The 17949-nt window shown below is 39.6% G+C and overlaps 1 protein-coding gene across 8 annotated transcripts in view; it reads left to right on the top strand.

Annotated features, from left to right (window-relative positions):
* arvcfb (ARVCF delta catenin family member b) overlaps nucleotides 1-17949 on the top strand; it is a 220842-nt gene that overhangs the window by 159182 nt on the left and 43711 nt on the right. For all 8 annotated transcript variants that reach the window (XM_044111816.1, XM_044111820.1, XM_044111814.1 and 5 more), the window contains one exon: nucleotides 9217-9400. In XM_044111816.1, the coding sequence (XP_043967751.1) occupies nucleotides 9217-9400 (184 nt within the window). The remainder of the gene's footprint in view (nucleotides 1-9216; nucleotides 9401-17949) is intronic.

Genomic DNA, 17949 nt, shown 5'->3' with positions numbered 1-17949 from the left:
GTGTGGAAACAAATAAGGTGATATTTAATTACTTAAGCCACGGCGTTCTGTACTGTAAGCAGAAAGATGGACTGAGAGCTAGAAGATCTACCGTCAGGAAGAAACAAGTAGCACACGAGTATTGATCCCCGTAGAAAAGTCTGTAATCCGCATCGGATAACCGAAGACGTTTTAATTCTTCTTGGAGAAGCTATTGAATCAGAAGTGAAGCTCCGGTAGAAATCAGCTGGGAAATACGTGTGTGTGCATTTGTGTGTGTGTGTGTGTGTGGGTTCAGTTTATTCCAGCTGATTTAACCTGACACGCTCACACACTGTGGCATCTGAGAAGAGATGAGAAGAGATTTTTCTTTTCTTCTTCTTCTTCTTCTTTTTTTTTTCCTGTGCACTCGTGTGAAAAATGAGACACTTTAAAGTGAGATACCCAGACCTTGTGAAGTAGGTGCCAAGTGAAAACACAGAGTGCATGCTGAAATTTAAGGAGGAGGGGAATGGATTTGGTTTTTATGCTCTTTAGGGGAGGAACGTCGTTGTCTCGTTAGGTTTCCAGCACTGACAGCCGCTCTGACTCGGCGTCATAATACGAATATCTGTGCAACTGTCACCCCCAACTACAAACATACAGGCTATTATTTACGCTGACGCCAGTCTTTATAATCCCAGCGCGTTGCGAACCGTTGTGGGCATGCATGCCTAAGTGTTTGCATAAGTGAGTCTCCTTTGTTTTGACAGAGATGTAGCAGTGAGCGATGGCGGTGCCGCTGCAGAAATGATTGCCTTTACAGCACCGTGTTGCTCCCTATTGAAGCTAAAAATAACCCTTCACCACAAGACAAGGAGGACGGAAGGGAAGGAGGCTTTTCTCCCCCTCTCATACTCATTATTCAGCCCTCCCACGCTCAGTCTCTGGGTTTTTATTTTTTTATTTGTTCTTCCCCTCTCCTTCATTCATTATCTACAGACGGTGATTTTCGCTCTCTTGCTGGTTTACTCTTTATCCTGCTTTAGGTGGTCATTGCCCCGCAGGAAACCAGCTCCTCACAATGCAGGCTCAGCTTGCGTCCCCAGCCACTTGTCTGGAATTGGCCGGGCTTTTCTGCAATTAAATATAATTCAAGGTTTTGGTTTTTTTTGTTGTTTTGTTTTAAATACGGGGCTCCTTTTCTTAGTTCATATGTTTAAGGGTTTTGCTGTGGAAGTATGCGCAGCCCTATGCAAAAACCACTCAGAGAGCTCTGTTTTCTCCTAGTGGAAATGGGTGGCGTGGAAGGAACCTAGTGGTTTCATTTTCCAACACGCACACACTCACGATACATGTAGACAAGTCATTTATATTTTTAGAACTTTTTACTTTTCAGAGTAATTCTGTTCTCCTGTTTCAGCAGCCTCTGGGCTGTTTGTGGCCTCAAGCAGATTCCTTTGTGAAAAGTGAGATCATGATTGGTGCTGCATTTTCCACAGATTTTATTGCTCATATGAGACTACAAACGAGGAAATTTGACATGAGAAATCACTAACTGAAGATGAATGACGTCTGAGTTGGACCTGATTGCGGTCTTCCGGTTGTTTAACGTCAACTTGTCTTAAACTAAACAATGAAAATAATAAAACGAATGAATTGGAACTTAATTTTCAGCGATTCGTTTAATTAAAATAGAAAAAGACAACTGCGATTAAGTAACGATTCAGCTTCACCTTGTTCATCACCTTGTTGCTAACTTGAAGTGATGAACACTCAAACTCAGTAATGCTGAGTAATAAGTTTGTCAAATTGTTGCAGGAGAGCTAATTAAAACATTATTTTTGGTGAAGCCACATCCCATTCCTATGGTTTTGATTATTTACTTGTGATTTCCTGGATGACTTTTTTTTTCTCATTAATAAATAACACTTGATTTGTGTTTAAAAAAAGAAGAAGCTACAAATCAAAAAACATTTTTGCTGCTAATTTCTTGAATGGATAGACAAGAGCTCAACAGCAAAGATGTTTATTGGTTCTACTACAGACAGCAGACACACCACAGGCATCATCAGAGGAAATCTAAAACTACTTTGATTAGGCCACTAGACTAGTACGGGGGATCTGGTCGAGACATCACTAGAAGACGGTTTTTGAGGGAGCCAACGGCTGACGTTCCTTAGCGTGATCCATGAGACACACTGTAGACTTCAGTTTCTGTGCGATGCCAAGTCCTTCCAGTCACATTTCAATTACTTTTGTCATTCTCATTAATCGCTTTATACGCATTTGTGCACGAGTGTGTATGAGAGACCACGTACGTAGTCAATAGCGTGAGCCCGCATATTTCGGTTTCCATCTTTGTTGGGTTTTTATGCACTTTGCATCCCTTTTGCTAAACTGCGTCCCCAGCCCTCATTGCCACTGTGACGTTGATGGATGGCAGGAGGGGTGAAGAGCAGAAGGAGAGGAGGAGAACGGTAATGGGCAGAACTAAGTTAATAGCTCTGCTTGAAGAGCAACATGTCTGCCAGTGGTGCCTGGAAAATTTAATTAGCCCCCGCTACAGCTCCAGTCCCGTTCCCAGTGCTACTCCCCGTCCTTCCAGCTCCAGCCTGTCCAATCAGAGACAAACAGGCAGGGCGGGACGTTAAAGGAAAAACAAGGCAAGAACTGAGACTCAGAAGACAAACGGACTTCCTTTGATGAATTTTGGCCTTTTAATTGGAAATCACCCAACGCCACCGTTTTCGTGCTTCCAGTCAGACTTTGTTGTTTTTCAATTAGTTTTGAAAGGAAACCAGTGCGACCCGGTCTGACTGTTTACCCCTGAGAAGTTTCCTCAACAGATAAACAGCATTAATAAATCAGAAAGGAGCAGCACTTCCAGACCTTGAAAGTGGTCTGACTTGCTTGTGAAGTCTTTTAAACTGTAGATCCTGACTCTGTTTTACAAAAAAAATAATAAAAAGAACGCTTATGTAAGATCGGCATTGAGAGGCCAATTACTTTTTTTTTTTTTTTTTTTTTGTCGCTTTTCCCAAACCTCAGTTGGTGTCATGATTTATGCAAGTGCAACACCAGTTTGAACACTTTTATCTATCATTCAGCAGCTCTGAATTTTTCACAAGCGATGCCATCCTCGGTGCTCTCTACAGTTTTCATCCTGGTTACATATCTGCACGATGCGTTTAAGGTCAGCTATTAGACACATTTACAAAGTTGTGCACTCGTACCAGGTGCTTGGTGCTTGGGTGTTTCTGCCTCGGGTCAGCCGTGCCTGGAAGACAGCAGGACTCCCCTCAGGCGTCTGTCTCTCACAATCTGACAGAGGACAGCAAACTGACTAAACCCGATCCAGAGTCACTGGCCTGAAACGGCGACAGGACGTTGGATGGAGATCGTCACTTCCACGGCGCTTTGTCATCCTGAATAACGCTCTGTCAGTGGGCTGTATGCCTGTCGGATTTGATGGATCGCCGCCACGGCAAAGACATGTCTTTCCCTCCCCTTAGGCTTATGTGATCAGCGTTGAGGTGACTGATTCCAGCGGACTGAGCAGTATTTCAGCTGGAGCACTGGAGGTGACAGCCAACCAGCCGGGGTGGAAAGAATTGGCGAGGCCGTGTGTCTCATCATGCGTCATCTCTGGCAGAAAAGGGTCCCGGTACCTTTTCACTCCTCGCTTTCTTCGTTTCTACAAATTGCCTTATCCGCGTCCGAGCCGTTGAAAGCAGCGGTTAAAGATCGACGAGTTCAAAACTCCGTCCGATATGTGAAGTTGAAACTGTTGAGACAGGACCACTCTGGCACCGAGGTAATTAAACCATCATGCAGTTAATTTCATGGTAGGGTGGAATATATTAACAAACGGCGAAGATGATGAAGATGTATTTTGGCGTGCTGTGTATCGCTCATCCGCCGAATACGTGGAGCATGTCGCCGCGCTGGAAATATGGACTAGATATTTTCTGAACAGTTTGTGATCAGGATGATGGTGTAAAAAGATCATCTTGGTGCTGCGCTCGCTCTGTTTTGACTGCACACTGTCACAATCTGATGCTAATGACACAACGTAATCAAGCTGTCAGCCCGGCAGGCAGGCGTGAATGTTCTGCTATCTGTCACAACACCAGCGCTCATACAGCTCATATGAATGTTTGATTATTGTTACATTCTTGCCTGGACTTTTATATTTCCTTTTAATTAGGTACGTACCAGCATCCATTTGTCAAATACCATAGCACTGAATAAGAATAATAAAATAGAAGATACATTTAGTAGGATTTCATGGGATGGCGCAATCTGATGTTTTTTTTTTCACCTTTAAGAGAACTTTTGTGTACATGCCTGTTTTTCTTGGATATGATGAAATCTAGATTAAAATGTGGGGGTAACCATGTGTCTCTGTGTCTGCCTTAAAAACCGTGGAATAGTTTACCTCGGCAGAGACCACGGCATAAAACTGGTCTATTTTTCTAAACCATTAGATTTCATACAGTATTAGACTTTTAGCATTGTGTGGTCAGTTCAATATTATTCTTTTTTTCATGGTCATTCTATTCATTTTTCCCTATTTTGTCCACTGGCTATCAGATTTTTGTGCAACAGAGGCATGAAGTACTATTGTCACCTTTCGCAAGTTCATAAATGGCAAAAATGTTTTCATAAAATTAAATATATTGTAATATAATATATAATGTTCCTAAAATTTGTTCTGTTTTAAAACCTTCTCAGCAATTCCACATATATGTTAGAACAGACTGAATGTTACAGCGAATCCAGGAAAGGAACACCTGGGTTTCAGTTTTGATTGATACAAAGTCATTATACAAAGTTGTCGTTTTAGCTGTTTCACTGTCTTACATGTCCCATTTTTATCCTCATCAAATTCAACTGTCTCAAAAGCTTGCATTGTGGGATTATTTAAGATGATTAAAAGGAGAGACACCAAAGTGATGAAGAAGTTTGAGGATTGAAAATAAACACCAGTGAATCATCAGCATAAAGGAGCGCTTCATGTTCATTTCACCTTTAGGTGCCTTGAATGTGCCGACAGCATTGGCGGTTTTGGTGAGGCAGGAGAGGAAGTACAAGTTCTTAATTATTCTGAGTATTTGATTCATCAAATAAAAGTCAGACTGTATCAAAAGGTTACTCTTGAACACAGCAAACGGATCCAAATGCTCTCTGGTATATTATCATAAGGTAGAGCACTAAAGGAGCAGTGGCAATCCTTAAATATTATACTGACATACTTTTGAGAAATGTTAAAATCAACATTTATATGTGACATTGATTTGGAGGTGTAATTCTTTTCGACTTGTTGTCATAAAACTTATGGTTGCAGCATACCAAGATGGTGGGAGCTCGCCTTTGTCAGTCACTTTGATTGACCAGACTGTTGTAAGGGAATGAACTGCTTAAAAGCCAAAGAGGAAAAACAACTTGACCTGGTTAATTTCCCTGAACGTCTTTGGAAAATGGTGCATCTTTGGATCTTAGCGATTTCTGTGAGATCCAATAAAAATAATACAATTCCTTTATGTCATTAAAGACTTTGAGGAGTCGATCTTCAGACCTTCAGTATTCGTCATACATTGCTACAGATGGTCTTTGAGTTCATTCTGGCAGAGACAAATACTTTTTTTAATACTCACCTACACCTTTAAAAGGTACAAGCTAAAGTGAGCTCATAACTCAAGCTGTTTGATCTGTATAGCCTCACTACATCATGCAAGATAGTTTTTATGTCATTAAGGAATAAAAGAGATGTGGTGCTAGTGTGCCTCACAGCTCTAAGCCTCCATCTGGAATGTTTAAATTAACATTAGAAGAAGCTGTCTGGTTCTTTGAGGCAATTTCTGGGCTGATGATTACTCATTCATGGATACAGCTGCACAGTTAGCAGTTCAGTGTGTCTAGGTAATATAGAAGTATAGCATTTGGAGCATCTCCTGTTAGTATATGAAAACAGACAACGGCTATGCCAAGTAGTCAACTGCAGTTGTTGGAAAAAGTTCTGGGATGGGCAGAAATTTAGTTTTTCACACACTTTAGTTATTTTTGCCACTTGTTTCTATGGTATTCTGATGTATTTTTCTATGAAATACATCAAGTTTATTTTATAGGTTCTCATTGGTTTTAAATGTATAGTAGCAAGTAGCTTCTGAGTTGTAGAAACCTGTGTTTATTGGCAGTTGCCACCTTAAACATTTTTCCACAGTGTATGCTTCAGACTATTCAGTGATTATTGTGACCACACCAGCTAAACTCTTTGTTGTTCTTAGAAAACCTTTCAGACGGTTCAGCAAATGAACATAGTTCTGGTGTTTTTACGTCCAAATAAAGCTCTAATTATGCTGATGAAAGCATATCAATATGTTCAAGTTAAACATACCACAAAAGTGCTGTGAAAAACAACTCGATATTGGATTATAGAGGTATGAAATTTACTGTGAACAAAGCACGCAATTATTCAGCAATGTAATTACTTTAGCTTTGGTTGTGTCGTGCTTTGGGAATAATTTGCCGCTGGATACAGTCTGTCAGGCAGTATATGAAGTTTTTATTCCTGGGGGTTGCTGAAATTACACCCTTCATTTGCTAATATGAGGTTTTCTCAAAAATACCTATTTTTGGACAGATATGTTCTTTACCTTGATGACAAAGTTGGATTAAAGACACTAAAGAACGAGAACGCGGAAAAACACGTGTTTATCCTAACTTGCCTATTTGCATTCATTCGTTCGTTCACCAAACCTTTTGGCAAATAAAACAGTCTCAACCAATCCGAGAGTTATTTTTAGTCCAGCTTCTTCTTTTGTTTTTTTTTTCTTGTGTGTGTCTGGGCACGACTGCACAGAGGAAATACTGACCGTCTGGAAAATGTACAGGAACTTTATTAGAGGTCCGTGCCAGAATGTATGACGGCTTCAGCGCTCTGCTAATGGTCCGCCGTTCAACTGCAAAACACAACCACACACTGCGGGCGTCTGTGGACGTGCGCTCGGACGCATTGAGCATGGCTGCATGTGCGTGTGCACAGGCGTGTGAATCTATGTTTAATCTTAATACTTGAGCTCCCAGCTATTATTTCTCTGAAGCATGAGGCTTGGAGGCAAAGAGAGGGAGACAGGCTAGCACTGTGGTTCCCCCCCCACCCTATAAACAGAATATATGTTAGTTTTTGACACATTATGCGTTTTTGAATAGAAACCTCATACGTTAGGTTTGCATCCCACACTTTAAACTGATACAATGAAGGGAGCAGTAGAGATGGATTAAATGCCAGTACTGTCATATGTTTTGACGCTAAAACTAATTTGCAACATACATAGCCATTGCATAAATCTGAGGATTATTGAAACACCTTATATAAATAAACTATACAGGTGGACATTCATTTCTGCTAATTATAATGATTTTCCACTTGTAGTTGAAGAAAACATAACAATAGATTGTTTACATCAGAAGCATATTAATATAGAAGTGTTGGCTTAATGAAAAGTATATACATATATATATATATATATATATATATATATATATATATATATCTTCCCTCCAGGGGGTCTTTTGTGGGCTCTAGTGTCCCTTATATGACAGTAGGTGACAGGAAAGGAGGCGAGAAAGGGGGGAAGACATGTGGCAAATGTCACCGGGTCCGGGAATCGAACCCACGACGGCCGCGTCGAGGACTCAAGGCCTCCAAGCGTGGGTCGTGCTGTCCCCTACGCCACCACAGCACGCCCCAATGAAAAGTATATTTAATGCCAGCTTTTAGGATATTTTCAAAATGTACTTTTGATCTGACAAACGAGTCTCATCAGAACAGATATTTTCAGTTATTGGTGATTACTGTAGGTACGTTGAAGTCTTGACTGAATTTGAAGAAAACACCAGAAAAATGGAAACAGTGACAGAAAAAGCTTTTGAATATTCTGTAAAAATTTCATATAAAATTTAGAACATGTGGCCTGTTTTTAACCCTTGATTTTTTTATTTTTTTTTTGACCAGCTGATATTCAATGAAGGACAGACTGAACGCGCAAACAGAACTAATCTGCTTTGAAACATTGAGTTTTCCTGTTACCTGCTGAAGTTTAGCTCTCTCTCTCCATGTCGCAGCCTGATCATCTCAATATGAAGTATAAAATGCAGTTCCTTTTTAAAAAGCTCCTTCCATCTCTGCTTAAACACCTCACTGATGCTGAGAATAGCTCATTTCTTGCCACAGTAACTACTTTGACAATATCGGGCGTTACAGTGACATTACCTAGCAGTGCGTATGCACACTGTGTTCACTCTTGTAAGATTACCAGAATATTTTTGACCTTCCAACTCCTCTGCATCCACCTGTTTCCAGTCACAATCCATATCTTTGTGTAAATCTAATATACGTTGTTGTTTTGCAAATTAGCGGTCCGATCACCGCAGCGTGTGTTGGAACCCCGTGGAACAGAATATTTTGTCTCTGCGACTTGCATGGCTGTGCTTCCAAATATCTCTTCTCTCACTCAGCTTTTACTTCCTGCTTCTCTGGTGGAAAGCAAACTCTATCTGGTTTCCTGCATGTACCCGTGTTCTTTTGTTCCCTCCTCCTTTGCTTTGTTTTGTTTTGCTGTTTTTCTTTCCTGTAAAATAGGCTGGAGGTTGTTTTTCTGTGATTAGATGTGCGGCCACCGCTTCTCTGTTCATGTTGTTTGGAAGGTGACTGATGCGTAAAATCTCTCTCGGTGCCGATTTCATAGGGAGAGAATGACCTGGACGCACACAGCATCTATAAAACAAATGGTTACAGTAGCTCTCGAGGTAGTAAAGCTGGCTGACGTACAGTATATGAGCTCTGTTAAAGCGAAAAAACTGAGTGTGAACATGTTTTCAGTGAAATATGTGACATTCTGGTTTGTGGCTGGTTTAAGACAGAACTAAATGTGTTTTTGATTTCAGTCATGAAGCCTGCTTGACTTGTCTTTGTCTGCTACTAAGCTTTCACTACGTTGCGTCACTTTCATTTTCCGTCGACGATTTTCTCCACTCCTCCTTTCTGGCTGCCTGGCATCTCTTTTCTTGTTCTTTACCTTGTTTACACTTTTCATTCTGATCGTTTTTCTACCTTAATCCGCCCTAAGGTCACCTTTTGTCAAATGTCATTGAACATATCTTCAGTGGCGTCTTCCTTTTTCTCATGATCATACATTTTCTTTGCTCTTACATAATGTCTGTATTGTTTCTCCTCTCTGCCGCCCCCCTCAGGTACCCTTTGGAATCTGTCGTCCTACGAGCCCCTGAAGATGGTGATCATCAACCACGGGCTGCAGACCATGACCAACGAGGTCATAATCCCCCACTCGGGGTGGGAGCACGAACCCAACGAGGACTCCAAGCCCCGGGACGCGGAGTGGACCACCGTCTTCAAGAACACGTCCGGCTGCCTCAGGTAGAGTCCGCACCAAACTCGGTTCTACACTGGATTGTCTCGGTCCGATGTGTAGCACACATTTACATGTCACCTACTCAACACAACACAAGTTTCTAAATCAGTATATATATATATATATATATATATATATATATATATATATATATATATATATATATATATATATATATATATATACATATATATATTACAATAGATATAATGTAATCAGTACCAATAGATAGACTTTTCAGTCATTTCAATGAACCCTGATGCATCCTGGGGGATGTAGGCAGAGGAGAGACTTTAGCCATTCAAACTCTCACAGCCCAGCTAATCAAGGTGGGTGGTGTCAACTTACTCACTCGCTCTTTGGTTGCCTAGCAACGACGTGCTGCTTAACTTGCTCAGCAGCAGTTTTGTGTTTTCCACAGTGCCTCAAAACTGCTTATAAATAAATAAAAAAACAAAAACAAAAACAAAACAATGTTGTGGAGAATAAGGAGAAAATTAATGCAACAGCTTGAAGGGAAATGTTGGATAAAACAGAAAATGTCACGTCACCAGTTTGGCAGTATTTCAGATACTTAAAACAAAAACCTAATCAGTAATTATCAATATTGACTGATATGAAGCCCTCATGTCATGATTCGTTTTTCAACCAGATTGTCCATCCCTAGATGGAACGGAAACATCCACCTCAAACTCAATTGAGGATTGGACCATATTTATCATCCCTCCTCCTATCAACCAGCTTTCTTTTTCCCTGTTGGAAGAAATCTTCCCTCACAGCATGATGCTGCCACTTGTAGTGTTTTGCATGCAGACTGAAAAGTTCATCTGAGCAGAGCACATTCTCCCATGTTTGCTGTATTTCCTTCAAGCATTGTAACTAGGGCTAGTTACCGCTCTTTAAGTGTTAGCATTGTTATTGTTATTGCTACTTTTCTAAAAACAAAAAAATAAATTGAACAGTGAAGCACAAGACTAATAGTTGTCCTCTATTAAACCTCTCAGCCTTTACAGAACAGCTGGATTTATGCTGAGATTAAGTGCCGACAGATGTTTTTTGTTTATTAATAGAGTGGTTTTGCCCTGGATTTTAGTTAGTGATTTCAGAGTAAAGTGGCCTGAACACAGTAACCCCCCACTGCTCAGATTGTCCAATTATGTCCTCAGTTGGTGTTGGTCATAAAATACATAGAAGCTCTCAGTTGTAAATTCACCAAAGGTGGAAAAGTTCAAGACTTTTGCAGGGCACTGTGGATGAGGGAGCGAATAATAGATTTTTATGCAAAAGATAAAAATAAATTTTGAGTGAAAGGGAAGTATTTAAATATTAGTAAAAAAAAAAAAAGGTTTTTAGTTGGCAAATTAGTTTGTGGAATTTCATTTGTTTAAATGTGCAGCTCTTCTGTCAGTTTCGGGACTGATTGAAAATTGTATATATTTGGGTTTTGGACCAGCGTTTGGCTCAAGTTGGACGGACGAAAGATAATTAGCTGCAGTCCCGCTCCGACTGTCTCCCGCTTCATCCAAAGAAAAACAAATTAGATTTCAAAAGGCTTCCAGGGAATGTTCCCAAATTTTTTGAAATGATAATTTAGAAAAATACAGTTTTGGCTTGTCTTGGTTTAAGAAAAAAAAAAAAAAAAAAAAAAAGCTACTAATATGTTTTAAAAGCTCAGACAGATTAAAAACTTCTGGACCAAACCAGTTTTTAGGAGAAGAAAAGACGCAGAGAGACAGCAGGCACAAATGAGGAGCCAGATGGTCCATTCATTCAAGTAAAATTTTCAGAGTTTCCAGTATGTGCACACATTTAAGTGACCGTCCTGGATTTAACCGAGGATTATTTTAATATACACAGTGGAAGGAAAAAAACCCCCAAAGCAAAGCCCTTCCATGTTTGTTGTGACTAAGATGCCGGCTGCAAAGTGAGACAGGTGTGGTGTATGTTGAGCTGTTAGTGGACCGCGGGTCAGGGTCCGGTATGAGCTCTATAGGTGCGTTGTTGATTTATGACGCAGCAGATGCAGGGTTCCTCCCTTCCTGACCTGTGGGTGTTTGTATGTAAGGAATGCTGGGCCGTCCATACTGGGATCACTGGGCGACTTTTGTCTGTGACAAAACATTAAACCTCCGACCTCCGTTTGTTCACGTGCAACATGCGTTCACTTCTGAAGAGGTTTTACAGCTTCTGGTTTTGTGGGAAGTAGTTCACTTCTAATCTTTCTGGGGTTTTTATTCCTGTTTACTGCAAGCACTCCACAATCTGATCAATCTGAAAGGTCCAGAAGGGTCAATAAAATGCAAAAGCCAACATGCAACACCAAAAAGACAGACGTTATGCTAAAGCAGAAGTGATGCTACCAAGTTTGGCATAAATTTCATTTTAACATTTTAGATTTTTCATTTTTCAGTTTTAGCCAAAATTTTGCTTTAGCATTAGCCTTACTTCTGTTGTTTAGCATCACTTCTGTTGTGCCAATTTGTGATGTTTTATCATTTTTGCACCTTCACGTCTTTGACTAATATTTCAAGTGTATTTCTCTGTCCATGTACAGTTATGGTCAAAATTATTAATGCAGTAGAGATTTAAATATTGTATTCACCACAAATGAGACATCTTATCCTTCTGAATAATAAATGGATCTTTACTGCATGAAGCAAGTTTTTTTTTTTTTCTATGTCTGACCAGCTTTTTGCATGTTTCCACTCGTATTTTTAAAGATTTGTCTTCGGATTGGATGGCCTCCTAGCCATTACCCTAATCTTCATTTGGGACTCTGGCTGAATCCCTCCAAAACATTTATTTTACTTCCACTCAGAAGAAAATCTTTGGTATAATTGAAGTATTCCAAGAGTATTAATAACTTTTGGTTGTAGTATGCTCTTCTGGAGGAATGTAGAAAAGATTTTAGCATTCTTTTTGGGAAATTAAAAGCTTTAACAAATCACAATGTTTTAAAGAATTAGTAATCAGCACAGAATATTCCAATCCAGATTTGACTAGTTATGGTATTGCTTTTTATGTTTGTTTTACTCTGATAGGGTGCTAATGGCAGAACAGTTTTGAAAAAGCTGCTTTTTTTTGTTTTCTACATGGCGAATAAAGGTTTGATGTATTTTAAAACATAGAATATTTGTTTAATGTAGATTTATTCGGTTCAGAATCAGTCTTGATGTTAACGTGAATTGGAGCTCTGACTGTTTAGTTTAGGAGGTGATAAAAGAATTCACTCAGTCCCCATTTCTGTTCTCAACCAGGCCCCATTTTCCACGCTTACATAAGAGCTTCCAGTCGGTCAAACCAAGCATGTTTATTAGCAGACTGTCACCTCAGCAGGGTAACTCTACATCTACTTCCCTTCTCACTTCAACATTAGACACGTAGGCATCGCTACAAAAGGGGGTCAAGCCTAAACTACACGGGTGTGACGGCTTTCCCTCACTTTAACGACGACAAAGTCGTTCCGACAGCCTCTGGTTAGCTCCTCATGAGATGGACCGCACTTTCAATCTTACTATTGAGTTTGCCAGCTCTTGCACCGAGAGTCAAATTAAATTCAGCCGAGTTACTGCGATGTTAACGCTAAACACCTGAAGCCTAAACCTAATATTTCCACGAGCCTTTGCACTAATCGGGGTAGGACCGTCTTCAGCTGGAGCAGCTGCTCCCATGGCTCCTTACAACAAGCTTTGCTTCAACAGCTGATCACAAGGGGAGCTGTTTAACGCACGCCCTCCTTCCGGGCCGGCGCTGACAGACACTTCTACCTTCTCGACGCTCTGATCACTTTTACTCTGTAATACATTTCAGCTGATGTCGTCAGTGTTTTCCTCATCACTTAGGTTTCTCTGCTTCCAATTGGAAATGTTGAGGAGGACGTCGTCTTCTTTCCCTAGAGCGTCTTGAGAACTCATTACTGCTGTGAAAGCGTTGTTCTTCTGTCACTGAATGGACAGGATTTTTTTTCTTCTTCTTCTGTTAATCTGAAACCAAAGGCCTTTTGAGCCTTTTTACTGAATCTTCTGTTTTACTAATGCCAGCATTACCGTGACAAGTTCAAAACAAACCTTTCAACATGTGATGTCACGTTGGCAGCTGGTAATAATTACATAAACAGCTTATAAATAAAAACATCCCCATAAATGTTACTTAAAATATTGAAAAGCTAATATATTACTTTTGTACTGAAGTTATGAGCTTTGTAATTCTACAGGGCAATGTAAATACAAAACTGCTTTCTAAGAAAGGGGAACACATGAAGTTGTTTCCAGATATGTAGCTTGCAGGGGGAACATTTCACAAACACAAAGTCGTAACAAGTATTTTTGGTCCCGCTTCTAGTGCAAATATCTTAGTACACTTTAAGTTCGATAAAATTGACTTACAAGTAACTTCTAATATAGGAGCTTGTATTAGGCCTACAAGTCCTTAATGTTGATGAAAAGCTATTAGTTAAAAGTGAAATTATCTAGCAGTGGAGCTATTACTTCTATTACTTTTCCATCAATATTAAGGAATTATTTATTCCAAAAACGCACCAATTTCTGGCAGAAACGTTACTTGTAAGTTAGTATTTTTCATATTTCAAGTGTACTAAGATGTTTGTACTGGAAACTAGACAAAAAAACTTGGTAAGATTTTGTATTTTTGCTGTCTACTGTTGTATATGAAGAGATTAATAAATAATGTATTTTTTTTAAAGTGCCATTGTGCTTAAATAACCCCCATAAAACATGAAACTATCTCGTTTATTATCGACATTTTTATTTATTCCATTTTTCCGGTGAAAAGCCGCTTGATCGATCGATCGTGAGGATATCGTTTTTATACGTGTTTACGTTTATTTATTTCAAACCAAAAGTTGTGTTGGTCCAAATACAATAAAAAATAAAACCGCATGTTTTTAGATGTAATTTCCCTCGTCTCGTATTCCTCTTGTTTCCATCAGAACAACCTCTATTAGCTTCCTTCTACCTTCCTGTGTTTCTGGCTTCCTCTCAGAGTGACAGACGGTAGTAGCGTGTAACTGCGCCTGTGTGTGTGTGTGTGTGTGTGTGTGGGTGTGTGCGTGTGTGTGTTACTGTGCCTCATGTCCAGCCTCGCTGTCTCCTCCTGCCTGGGCCAGCCAGGCCTGTCTAGACTGCAGTCCACACGGCTCATCTTTCTGTTCTGGTCGCTGTCCAGAACAGCATCGCTGAGAGGCAGCACCAGCTACACACAGCGTGCTGCTCTGTCTGCCTAAAGCGAGTGTGGAAACTTCTTACTTTTTACTTCCTGAGCCTTCTGCTCTGAATATCAACACTGGCAAACTAGAAAGAAATAAGGGAACGTTTTTTTGAAGTTGTAGCATTTGACATCGGGGCCTCAGAGGGCTCGCTGTTGTCACTTCCTGCTGCTTTGTTTCACGATTTTATTTATCTGTCAAATCTACTCCTCTTGTGAGTTCAGGTTGCAAACATTTTAACGCCCTTGATTTGTACTTGGCTCATTTTTGTCACATATCTCTAACTCTAACCATCAGCCCCTCCACTCCTTTTGACCCAAGACACTGGTCCTGCTGAGGAAGATATGTCTCCATAGCAACTGTAGCTAAGCCCCACAGTTGCCTAGACGCAGGGTTTGCGCACGGGGGAGAAGTGCTGATGCCAAGGAAAATCTGTTTACCGACGGAGACCCACTTAGTCCTCAGCGAAGCCAAGAATAGTTTTTCTTTTTTTAAATTTTTTATTATTCTTATTTTATTATTAAGGACCTGCCTGTGTAAACAACACCAACAGTGTAGTCGCCGAAACAGGAAACGGGGGGCTGTTTCTGCGTTTTGTTGTGACTGGTAGTAAGGCGGTTCTGAATGGGGAATGTTTCATCAGCCAAAGATGACGGGTTTTTACTGTCGTCTTTGAGAAGAGGCGTGGTCTGTGTGTTAGAATGGTTTTTAGTTTCTATAAAAGAAAAGATCATTTCCCATCTCTTTTGTTTAAAACCAAAGCTCAGACTACAAATCACCAAAAAAACAAAACAAAAAAAAATCACTAAATTACCTTTTCCATTTGTGTTTTCTTTTGAAATGAAAATATTTTGTGTATCCTGGAGATTTGTAGGCGCAGCTATAGACGAGAAGAAGATGGAGACTGTATGATATTAAACATAAAGACATTTGCAGTAGAATATTACATATTGCTGCTGCTAAAACAATAACCTACTTATTATTATAGTCATGATGACAACACATATGTGTGAGTACATACACTCACACATACAGAGAGTCACAAAGCTCAGGTGAGTGTTGAAAGTTTCTCCGTTTAAAACAACAAATACATGTTTCATACACAAATGATGTACTCATCGGGTCAGTTCATTTTAGCTAATCACATTTCAGGAAATCAAACGTATTTATACATTTGTAGGAGTCTGAAGGAAAATATGGAATAAACACTCTGACCTAAAAGCACACAGGACTTAGGAAGAGGTGTGTTGATGAGGAAAAAGTCAAAAACAAAAAGTGTAGATAAGGAAGACTGTAGACATTACCATCCGTGGTAGCGCTAAAATGCTTTCCACTGTGCATATTAATTCGTATTGATAGTTCACTCATCTGGTGAGTGAACTATTAAATGAGGCAGTTTGGTTTTTTATTTAGCTGAGTCTTAAGTATTCACAGATTTTAACTATTTGCGGGCCAAACGCCCATGATATCAAGGCTCCACTGTACATTAGTTCCACTTGCAATACTCAACATACTGGAATTAAAGGGAGAGTGCCCACATTTTGAGAATCACTGATATAAAGGAACACAAGTACTACCGGCTGACTTCAGCAGGGTTATTAGTTCCAGTTTGCAGTTGATTGTGTCACTTTCTAAATGTATTTTTAAACCATTATTATGGTCATTTAGTTCCTACACCATGACTGCCTGTGTTTTTGGCAGGCAGAAATATTTCCAGACATCTGTATTTGTCTGTTTTTGTAACCAATAAGTTAGTACTACACTATCCTCTTTCAGCCAGCTTATCATCAGGGTGCAGGAACAACTGCACAATTCTCTCCGAACAACCATAAAAAATGGATTTTAAGTCATAGGGACAGTAAGTTAGGCCTGTCATGATAAATTTTCCTGGATGATAAATTGCCCCAGATGTTATGGCAATAAATGATGTTGATTGTTTTGAAACCATTTTCAAGTAATGAAACAGGAATGGCGTAATAACACAAGAACACATTCTCAAAAATCAAGAAACTTTTCAATTCTAATGAGCATTTAGACACTGGAAATGAAATACATTTAGAATATCTAGAATAAAAACAACAAATAAAATGAGTCATAAAGTCTGTCAATAAAATAATCGTTCAAAAAAAGAGAGATAGTTGAGACAAATTAACCAGACTGAAGACTGTTTGGTTTGGAAGCTATTATTGATCATGTTGTTGTTTATCATGATACCTTTAATAGGCCAATAACTTAGTGGAAATGAAAAATATATAAAATTGACTTTAAGGACATCAAACTGATGTAGCTGTACAGATTGCAACAAATATGCAAACGTTTAACAAAATGTGCAAATTATAGTTCAAAAATAGCACAACCAGTGCATCCTCTGTAATCTTTGACTAGATCCTTGCATTGATGAAACCTGACGACAAAGTGTGCTTCTGGCACTTTAAATCTGACAACCAAACACGCCGGCTTTACTGTCTCTCTTTTTGCCCTTTATTTATCCGGCCGTTGTGAGAACTTCCCGACCAATAACAAGATAAGAAGCAAAATCAATAAGTTAAATCCGAGTTGGGATCAGCGTGGTAAAAGCCTAACCCGAGGGCGAGCATATGGTCCCGCAATGCTGCTGTTAACCTTGCCGGCCGGTAGCAGAGGGCAGCCGCGTCTTCATCCATCTCCATCAGTCCTGCTGCAGCCCGTTCCTCCCAGCTGCTCCATTGTCTTCTGATGACCAAGCCGCTCTGCGTGACCTTCACACCCACGCTTTATCTGAAAAGGCTCCGGCACCGTAGACACATCAAGATCAAGTGTAAAAAAAAAGGCCTGAAAATGTCCTTGCAGGTTTTCTGAGTGCACACTTACTTCCTCTCCGAGTCCCTCAGAATAAGAGAAAATGTTGCATGAAAGTTATGAGTTGCTTTCTTTGAAAGGTTATATGTTTAGTTTCTGCTCTTTTTTTTTTTTTTTTTTTTGCCAGTGAAAATATCCAGTTCATTTATTTAAGGATTGACTGGCAGAACCAGAACCAGAGTGCAGAAAAGCTCCAAATCTTCATTATTTTTGACATGGAAATTCTGCCAAAATGATCATTTATACCTGAATGTAGTTTTTGGAAAAATAATAAAAAATATATATGCTTAGATTTAAGAGAACGTATGGGGAAAACAAAATTAGGGCCACTGGAAAAAAAAAAAAGTTCTGATACTAGTCAGAATTTTCAGTGGCCCTAATCAAGTCAAATTTAGTTTTTTTTCCCAGTCACCCTAATCTTCTTGGATACAAACAATGCTACTAAATCTTGGTGAAAAAAATTATAACTCTGAATGCAAATTAATCTTGTGA

The sequence above is a fragment of the Gambusia affinis genome, linkage group LG03 (assembly GCF_019740435.1).
Source record: "Gambusia affinis linkage group LG03, SWU_Gaff_1.0, whole genome shotgun sequence".
NCBI classification, from domain to species: Eukaryota; Metazoa; Chordata; class Actinopteri; order Cyprinodontiformes; family Poeciliidae; genus Gambusia; species Gambusia affinis.
This window is presented reverse-complemented; position numbering and strand designations above follow the sequence as displayed.